This window comes from Oncorhynchus gorbuscha, unplaced genomic scaffold, assembly GCF_021184085.1.
Source record: "Oncorhynchus gorbuscha isolate QuinsamMale2020 ecotype Even-year unplaced genomic scaffold, OgorEven_v1.0 Un_scaffold_866, whole genome shotgun sequence".
Lineage (NCBI taxonomy): Eukaryota > Metazoa > Chordata > Actinopteri > Salmoniformes > Salmonidae > Oncorhynchus > Oncorhynchus gorbuscha.
This window is the reverse complement of record NW_025745850.1, coordinates 140,001-150,000: the sequence shown is the minus strand read 5'-3', so window position 1 is coordinate 150,000 and position 10,000 is coordinate 140,001. Positions and strand designations below refer to the sequence as shown.

The 10,000-nt window shown below is 44.2% G+C and overlaps 2 protein-coding genes and 1 pseudogene across 2 annotated transcripts in view; 1 reads left to right on the top strand and 2 right to left on the bottom strand.

The window, feature by feature from the left end:
• Positions 1–2,580, bottom strand: part of LOC124020611 — a 40,082-nt pseudogene extending 37,502 nt beyond the window's left edge.
• Positions 2,581–4,650: 2,070 nt separating this feature from the next.
• Positions 4,651–6,246, bottom strand: LOC124020610. Its single transcript, XM_046335848.1, has 3 exons — positions 6,122–6,246; positions 5,709–5,814; positions 4,651–5,621 (listed from the first exon to the last, which is right to left on the bottom strand). Exon 3 carries the CDS (start codon positions 5,589–5,591, stop codon positions 4,818–4,820), a length of 774 nt encoding a protein of 257 aa, XP_046191804.1. The 5' UTR covers positions 5,592–5,621; positions 5,709–5,814; positions 6,122–6,246; the 3' UTR covers positions 4,651–4,817.
• Positions 6,247–9,029: 2,783 nt separating this feature from the next.
• LOC124020620 (E3 ubiquitin-protein ligase MARCHF4-like) overlaps positions 9,030–10,000 on the top strand; it is a 22,883-nt gene continuing 21,912 nt past the window's right edge. The window contains 1 exon segment of the mRNA XM_046335855.1: positions 9,030–10,000. This exon segment is cut by the window's right edge and continues 711 nt beyond it. The gene's annotated coding sequence lies outside the window, so the exon portion shown is untranslated.

Here is a 10,000-nt window from a genome sequence, read left to right as displayed (position 1 = left end):
GTGTGTGTGTGTGTGGTGTTGGCTGTGTGTGTGGTGTGTGTGTGTGTGTGTGTGTGTGTGTGGTGTTGGTTGTGAGTGTGGTGGGTGTGTGTGTGTGTGTTGGTTGTGAGTGTGGTGTGTGTGTGTGGTGTTGGTTGTGAGTGTGGTGTGTGTGTGTGGTGTTGGTTGTGAGTGTGGTGTGTGTGTGTGGTGTTGGCTGTGTGTGTGGTGTGGTGTTGGTTGTGTGGGTGTGGTGTGTGTATGTGTAACTCACAGCAGCTGAGACTATCTGAGCAGAGATGCCTTTCAGGATGCTGTGTCGGAGCACAGAGCCATGGACTGTAGTGCTGAGCTCCACTGTCTTCCTCTTCCTACACGCACACACACACACACACACAACCAACACCACACCCACACAACCAAGACCACACCACACACACACAACCAACACACCACACACACACAACCAACACACACACACCACACCACACACACACACCACATGGATTGACTGTGAAGTTAGAATCTCAGTTGTGACGACAAATGTCAGTTAACTGTACCTGTAATGCATAATGTAACCTGCTGAATACAGCCCATCACAGAAGGGTCTCAAAACCTGCCCATTAGGAGGTCAAGGGTTAAGGTCACATTTAGTGTTAGAGAAAATAGGATGTTGGATTTTGGGAATCAATTCTTTGGTCCCCACAAGGATAGTGATACAAAACTGTGTGTGTGTGTGTGCGTGCGTGCGTGCGTGTACACATTTTACCATACCTGCAAGTACCAGAAGTCCTCACTAGAATAGCAAACCAACTAAAATTCAGAGAAGTGAGGACATTTTGCCAGTCCTAACTTGTAAAAAGGCTATTTTAGGCTTAGAGGTTAGGTATAAGGTTAGGATTAGAATTAAGGGTTAGGCTTAGGGGAAACATAATTTTCAATGGGAATCAATTGATGGTCCCCATAAAGCCCTCACAATTATAGTAAGACATAGCTGTGTGTGTGTGTGTGTGTGTGTGTGTGTGTGTGTGTGTGTGTGTGTGTGTGTGTGTGTGTGTGTGTGTGTGTGTGTGTGTGTGTGTGTGTGTGTGTGTGTGTGTGTGTGTGTGTGTGTGTGTGTGTGTGTGTGTGTGTGTGTTACCGTTTGAGGTGTGTGCGGTCACCGCTGTCGGAGCTGGCCAGTGAGGAGGTCTCACAGGAGTGGGCGTCGATGTTCTCTGTGTTCAGCAGACACGTGTCCTCCAGGATGAAGGGCTCCTCCTCATCCTCAGGCTAAAACAGGAGACGGAAGTATGACAACTGTTAGCCCAGATATGATGTAGGGCTGGCTACCCCAGATATGATGTAGGACTGGCTACCCCAGATATGATGTAGGACTGGCTACCCCAGATATGATGTAGGGCTGGCTACCCCAGATATGATGTAGGGCTGGCTACCCCAGATATGATGTAGGGCTGGCTACCCCAGATATGATGTAGGGCTGGCTACCCCAGATATGATGTAGGGCTGGCTACCCCAGATATGATGTAGGGCAGGCTGCCCCAGATATGATGTAGGGCTGGCTACCCCAGATATGATGTAGGACTGGCTACCCCAGATATGATGTAGGGCTGGCTACCCCAGATATGATGTAGGACTGGCTACCCCAGATATGATGTAGGACTGGCTACCCCAGATATGATGTAGGACTGGCTACCCCAGATATGATGTAGGACTGGCTACCCCAGATATGATGTAGGGCTGGCTACCCCAGATATGATGTAGGACTGGCTACCCCAGATATGATGTAGGACTGGCTACCCCAGATATGATGTAGGGCTGGCTACCCCAGATATGATGTAGGGCTGGCTACCCCAATGTGTTGACTTCCTTACACAACATTGTTCTGTAAGAAGTCGGGGAGCTAGAAGCTGTCAGATTCCTGCAGCATTTGAAATGGAATATGTGTAGTTACTGAAAGATGAAAGCCAGTTACCTCATTCAGGATGCTCTCCAATGTAGGCGGGGTGTCAACTTGGGGAATGTCAAACTCTTTATCGTCGATCTGAGGAGAATAGATAAGGTATGCAATATGTGTTCAGCACAATGAAGTCTATCGAGCTCCGTGGTCGCTCTAGTCAGACATCTCATTATATTACTATTCTAACTAATTCTATGGTTCTAGCGATCTTTAATCGGATATTAAACGTATAGCAGAGACATGGCTGTGCTAAGCCAAAGAAAAGACAACAAAGTAGCCCGCTACCAAGCTACATATTTGACAACCAGCACAATAAGACTAATTCTAGCTACAACTTTAATTGCACAAACAAACTCTCATATTTAGCACATCTATCCCCCCCAAAATGCTCGGTTTAGCTATCTATCAAGAAGATATAAGAGCGACAGTCCCACTCACCGTATCTATTTCCATTAAATTGAGCTGGGATGACGCAGAAACCAAACTGCGTGTATCTGGTGATTCTGACATTGTCAGAGGCTAAATATATTAATATAGATACACAACGAAACAATAGCTACATTATTTGCAAGTTAGCGGTATCACATCTCTCCGATTCCACTCTTCCTTGTTGTACCGGAAGAATGGTGTGTCACGTGATACGTCACGGCTCGAGGGGTGTGTTCAGTGTTCGGAACGTTTGGCAAGGTTCGACAACATTTTGTCTTGAGCGAATTAATACCAACACAAAGTGTGAATTTTGTATAATTAGTTCACAATTTTTTATAGTGAAATGAATTAGTTCAGTATTGCCAGCTAGCTTCCCATCTCTATTTCCCAGATATGTTTCACTCTCTCTGGTATTCCAGGAGTCCTCGGCCCGTATTCATAATCTCAAATCTAGGATCAGGTGAAAACTGATCCTCGATCAGCACTCCGAATCTGAAACCATTTAGGAATATGGGCTCTTTGGATGATGTTAATGTGCGGTGGAGGGTTGGAGATTCTGTTAAATGCAATTGCAACTTTTAACCAGCAGGGGGAGTCCGAAACACAGCCTACATAGGCCAACTAACGACAACATGGTGTTGAAATTATCAAGAGTAGCTAAATGCTGCCTCGTTGTGTCTCATTTCAGTAATACAGGCGAAAGTGATGAGTGTGACCAATCTTTTGAGTGTGATCACAAATAAAAGTCTGTGGTTTGAGATTTTCTTTGATAAAAAACATCTTATCATCTTCAAATGTTCTAGAAGTAGTGCGCAAAATAATGACATTCTCATTGTTGTTGACAGAGTTGGGGAGTAACTGATTACAAAAAACTGCAACTGTCATCAGTTCCGTAACCAGCTAAAATATTGTAATGAGATTACAGATACTTTAGATACAGCTTTCTGATTTCTCAAGGTCATTCAAATCAGCATCGAAAAAAAGGAGCAAGTTTAAGTTTATTCCACCTGAGTGAGTCTGATGACAAGTCAGAGACCACTATGACACACCACATAATGACCACCATTCAGAGACCACTATGACACACCACATGATGACCACCATTCAGAGACCACTATGATGACACACCAAATGATGACCACCAATCAGAGACCACTATGATGACACACCACATGATGACCACCATTCAGAGACCACTATGATGACACACCACATGATGACCACCATTCAGAGACCACTATGACACACCACATGATGACCACCAATCAGAGACCACTATGACACACCACATGATGACCACCATTCAGAGACCACTATGACACACCACATGATGACCACCATTCAGAGACCACTATGATGACACACCAAATGATGACCACCAATCAGAGACCACTATGATGACACACCAAATGATGACCACCAATCAAGAGACCACTATGACACACCACATGATGACCACCATTCAGAGACCACTATGACACACCACATGATGACCACCATTCAGAGACCACTATGATGACACACCAAATGATGACCACCAATCAGAGACCACTATGATGACACACCACATGATGACCACCATTCAGAGACCACTATGATGACACACCACATGATGACCACCATTCAGAGACCACTATGACACACCACATGATGACCACCAATCAGAGACCACTATGACACACCACATGATGACCACCATTCAGAGACCACTATGACACACCACATGATGACCACCATTCAGAGACCACTATGATGACACACCAAATGATGACCACCAATCAGAGACCACTATGATGACACACCAAATGATGACCACCAATCAAGAGACCACTATGATGACACACCAAATGATGACCACCATTCAGAGACCACTATGACACACCAAATGATGACCACCAATCAGAGACCACTATGATGACACACCACATGATGACCACCATTCAGAGACCACTATGATGACACACCACATGATGACCACCATTCAGAGACCACTATGATGACACACCACATGATGACCACCATTCAGAGACCACTATGACACACCACATGATGACCACCAATCAGAGACCACTATGACACACCACATGATGACCACCATTCAGAGACCACTATGACACACCACATGATGACCACCATTCAGAGACCACTATGATGACACACCAAATGATGACCACCAATCAGAGACCACTATGATGACACACCAAATGATGACCACCAATCAAGAGACCACTATGATGACACACCAAATGATTTCCCGAAAATCGTTTTGGTAAGGAAAGCAAAAATCCAAGTAAGCGTTTCATTGGACAGTGTATACCATGTGTATCCTTGCACAGATGACTAATACAACTTGACATTGAAAGGCTTTACTTGAAACATCTAATGAGGCTGTCACAGAGGTCCGTCAGACACATAGGTACAAAGGAAGATTTGGTCTGGTAGCCCGAAGCTATACTGGTACATCTCTGTTCCTCACAATCCTGGATGCAGGTTGGATTTTATGCTTTACTTTCACAGATCCAGCTTTAAACTTCTTGTTCTTGCTGCTTTTCTCAGTCTTTTGCACATCGGGCACAGACTCAGGACTCCAAACGGACTCTATGGGATGCTTTGGATCCATCACAGACCTCGAGGTGTATATCTGTCTGGACAGGCTCTGTTTCGGTAAACTGGGTATCTGTGTCTGCATAGACCTCTGTCTGGACAGGCTCTGTTTCGGTAAACTGGGTGTCTGTGGCTGCATAGACCTCTGTCTGGACAGGCTCTGTTTTGATAAACTGGGTGTCTGTGGCTGCATAGACCTCTGTCTGGACAGGCTCTGTTTTGATAAACTGGGTGTCTGTGGCTGCATAGACCTCTGTCTGGACAGGCTCTGTTTCGATAAACTGGGTATCTGTGTCTGCATAGACCTCTGTCTGGACAGGCTCTGTTTCGATAAACTGGGTGCCTGTGTCTGCATAGACTTCTGTCTGGACAGTTCTGGTGGCGAGAGCAGCACGCTGATCTTGCTGGACCCCAGAATCGGCTGTTCGAAGCACCAGCCACAGCACCAGCTGAATATGACAGCTAGAGTCAGGGTGATGACGATGGTGCAGAAGATGAATACGACGAGGAAGCCACCAATGCTCCACATGTCGTGGAAGCCCTCATCGGACAGCTTGGAGAAGAGCCTCTCATAGAGGTAGGTCCAGTCCTTGGAGATGTTTCTTGCCATGGCTGCCATCTTGGCTCTGGCTCCAGTGTCTTCATTCACCTGTACGGTCATTGAGGTCAATGTCAATTCTCTAATAACCATAGCAATGTGGAAGATACCATTCTGTAAAACATAAATGACACTTACCTCTTGATCACCAGCTGTTACTCTGATAGAGAAGAACACAGTTCTATACTATGTGTGAAGCTTCTGGACTACTACATCATTGACGTCCATTTCAGATCCACTTTATCTGTATTTATTCAGAAATAAGAAGAATATATTGTTGCACGGACAGGTAATCTCTGAATGAACAGTAATTCTTTATCATTTCCATCCAGAAAACGAATAATAGCTTCCATCATAACGAAGCAAAGTGCCACTGTTAGTACCAATGAACAAACTGGACAGAGGACCTCAGCTAGCTAGCCAGCTAGCTTTAGCTAGCTTGTTAGCTACTACTGTCAAGTTGCAATAATTGAGCCATGACGAAGTGTGTTAACTTAGAGGCAACTTTCATTATCATAAAATTCCTTCGTGAGAGCGTTACTTCAACTTACCAAAATTGTTAGTAGGACGTTGGCAAACTATATGGCTTTTATTTGAACCGGAGGATCAGCGGTCACAGCGGAAATTATTGGTAACCATGGTAACGTCGTCATCAACGTTCGCCACGTGCTTAAACTAAATTGCTCCAAGCCAAGCGCCTAGGAATTCTATGTAGAAAGCATGTATCTTCTTCCTAATGTTAGCTAGCCTACTTTATAACTAACTATTCGTTGAGTTACTTTTAAATTTGCATGAGGAAATTCGAGATGGTATAGACCTACAGGCTTGTGGTAGAAATGTTGGGGTGAGCAAGTGAAATAGTTTTTTTTTTTTTTAAGTTATCCAATATTTAATTGCTCTAGCCTAAGCTCATATTCAGTTGCCCCAAGAAAAAGGAATACAGAAAAAGTTAGTACTGTAACTATGGTTACTACATAAACAATTATAATGCTTTTCACAAGTAAAGAGGCCTGATCACTGTATCATTCATGTGCTCTTTTTATACCAACCCTGGTCATTAGGCTCTGGCTGCAAGCTAGTGTTTCATGCTAGACGCTGTGATACCAGCAACACTAATTGGCAGAGATGGAATTCCTCAGGGGCCTGATTCATCTCCTAGTTCCCAGCACGGAGAGGGGCTTATGTAGGGGTCACACACGCACAGAGGCAGGCACACAGACACGCACGCACTCACACACACACACACATACACACAGTCAAAATGCTACTGTACTACTGTTGTCTTATACTGCATCAACTTCCTTCATATAGGGCTAAGTACAGTATAGTTTGGGTAATCTAAGTACAGTACAGTACAGTACAGTACAGTACAGTACAGTACAGTACAGTACAGTACAGTACAGTACAGTATAGTTTGGGTAATCTAAGTACAGTACAGTACAGTAGAGTACAGTATAGTACAGTACAGTACAGTATAGTATAGTTTGGGTAATCTAGGATATTGTGCCTGCCAGCCTGTCACTTCTCTAGACTTAACCCCCACTGTAAGACAATACATCACAGTGTAAGCTTTACTGAGAGGATGTACCGTGTGTGTGTGTGTGTGTGTGTGTGTGTGTGTGTGTGTGTGTGTGTGTGTGTGTGTGTGTGTGTGTGTGTGTGTGTGTGTGTGTGTGTGTGTGTGTGTGTGTGTGTGTGTGTGTGTGTGTGTGTGTGTGTGTTTTTAGCAGAGGATCTGCAGGAAATATGGGATAATCCCCTTTTTAAGATAACTTTCCTTGAGAATAATGTGTTTCTTTCTCTAAAGCCCCAATTGTTACCACAGAATCCTCAGAAATATATACATAAACCACGCATCAGTGGGGGAGAGAGAGAGATTCAGCATTCAGCACCACAGACAGCTCAGAGAGAGAAAAGGAGATGGCACATTAGTCTGACATTGATTAAAATGACATTGTTTACAAACAAACAATGGAGTTAAACAAGCTTATATTTTGGGTTCTGATGGGGTACGACAGTTGAACTAAGCTCAATTAAAAGTTACATTCTTCAAGAATCAATGGGTGTATAATATGTCATTAATTTAGAAGTCTAAAGTACCAATCACAGATTTCCCCTTTAAATGTCCTTGTTTTTATTATCAGAAAGATAGAGATACTGACAGGCTACATTACAGTAGGTGAGGGACACTCATATTCCATCACAGAGCAGGAAGTCACACTGACAGTAGCCTACACCCCGAGGTCAGATTGTGTGATGTAACAATGACTTGTGTCACATGACAGATAGGATGACCCTCACACCTCACTGGGCACTGCAAGCAGTGTCAAACATACAGTATTGATAAAGAATCATAATTGTTCTGCATTGTCAAGAGAGAAAGAGAGCATGTGAGAGAGAATGAGAGAGATGAGAGAACACGGGCGATTAAGAGAAGTTTCTTGAACAGTGTAAATAGTTTGGGGTTAATGCTAGTGCTGGTGGGAAGTCCTACAATAGTGTGACATATTTCCCTGGGCCTGGGGGAAACTGCAGCAGCTAGTGGGCCACTCCTCTGATCGCATCCCAAATGGCACTTTTCCTTATATAGCTCATAGGGCTCTGGTCAAAAGTAGTGCACTATGTAGGGAATAGGGTGTCATTTGGGCCACGCTCACTCAGACTGGCTCACTTGTCTCTTCGGACACATGTTGAAGAGAAAGGAGATGGAGAGAATTCAACTCTATTGGTGTGTGTGTGTGTGTGTGTGTGTGTGTGTGTGTGTGTGTGTGTGTGTGTGTGTGTGTGTGTGTGTGTGTGTGTGTGTGTGTGTGTGTGTGTGTGTGTGTGTGTGTGTGTGTGTGTGTGTGTGTGTGTGTGTGTGTGTGTGTGTGTGTACTGTCGCTTACTGCCAGGGTTCAGCAGGTTCAGGGAAGGCTGTAGTGTGGCACTAAGCACACTAGGCAGACCAGAATATATAAATGCCTAGTGTATAGGGGATAGTCTGCTGTGCATTATTCAACAGCCACAACCCATATAGCATGATAAGGCACCTCCGATTGAGACCTATACATAAATATTTTGTATTTGTTTAAGCAACCTGTTTGCTAAATGTGAACAGCCTACCTTCCCCAATATATATTTTTTTTAGATATACCATTTTCGTTGTTGGACATAAAAGACTGTAAAATCACCAGAAAATCATCTCAAATTATTTTGTATTTTATTTATGAAATCTGTTCCCAAGTCTTCTCACACGCAAATAATGGGATGTGTGATCTTATCCCAATGTAATCATGGTTTGACATTATTCTGTTTTTGTCAAATACTAGATCTGTTTGGGATTCTTGTTTAATCTATTATTTCATCTCATTCATCCCAAATGTTATCTTGTTGCTATCCGAGATGAGACGAGCCAGCCCATGCTCGCCCCCTTTCTTGCATCACGCTGGTGTTCCAGACGGGCCCGCGCCTGGGAGCTGTCCCATCCTTAATGGTGCTGAACCCGCCGCGAGAAAAGAACCATCGATTCGAATGGATTTCAAAAGCACAGAGACAAGGGCCACATCAACCACTTCTCTCCGGTTTCGCTGCTCCTGTCGACCCAAAGGCATGACAACAACCGTTTTGGGGTGAATTAAAGCACGGTTATGTCGTTAAAATATGTGGATTACCCGCTTGTAAAGAGGATGCTCCGTGTGAGAGAAAATGACGGTAGGAGGCTAGGCTCTGTGGAAGCGAAGCCCAGGGCATGTTCGTGACATCCCTAAATGATCTTGTAGGCTTTTGTTGTGGGAATAGCCTCAACCTCATCAGACAGACCGTTGAATTGACAGACAACGAACGCAAACTACCGTGGAAACTACATTAGACGACAGCCGAGGACATAACCTTTAAAGCATCCATCAGGATCGAGTATAGAGAAAGGACGATTTAAACAGGGCTCGACTGGTCAACGGGGTGGAGGGTGGCGGTTATATCAAGGACCACTGGCCACATAGCGACTGTTATCACAACATGTAATGGGACATTGTTGGTAGAAGGGCCGTAAAGAAACAAAGCTGTTGGATTAATGAAACCAGATAGGCTACAACACAGGATTGATAAAGGACAACGGGAGAGTAGGCTAGATAATAAGAATGAAAAGATCGCAATAGTATAGTCTTGTTCCCAAGATCCGGTTTGTGATGCCATTGGAATGAAATGGGAAGATGCTCAGCTATGTGCCTGCCCGTTTTCTCTAAGGTATATGAGACGTGTAAAGTCTATTTGTTTGATATGTAGTCAGGGTTTTCCTGTAACCCGAGCAATTACTTTAGTTACAGGCATAAGCGAGCTCCAAGGCTAGTGCACGAGAGGGTTATCTGACAAGGCTGAGAAATGATGTGTGGTGGTGGTGGTGGTGGTGGTGGTGCGCGCGCACCAACTCATTCGATTTATTCCGTCTGATT

Coding starts and splice junctions, on each gene's coding strand:
- LOC124020610 (XM_046335848.1), bottom strand. CDS start 5,591: ATGGCAGCCATGGCAAGAAACATCTCCAAGGACTGGACCTACCTCTAT.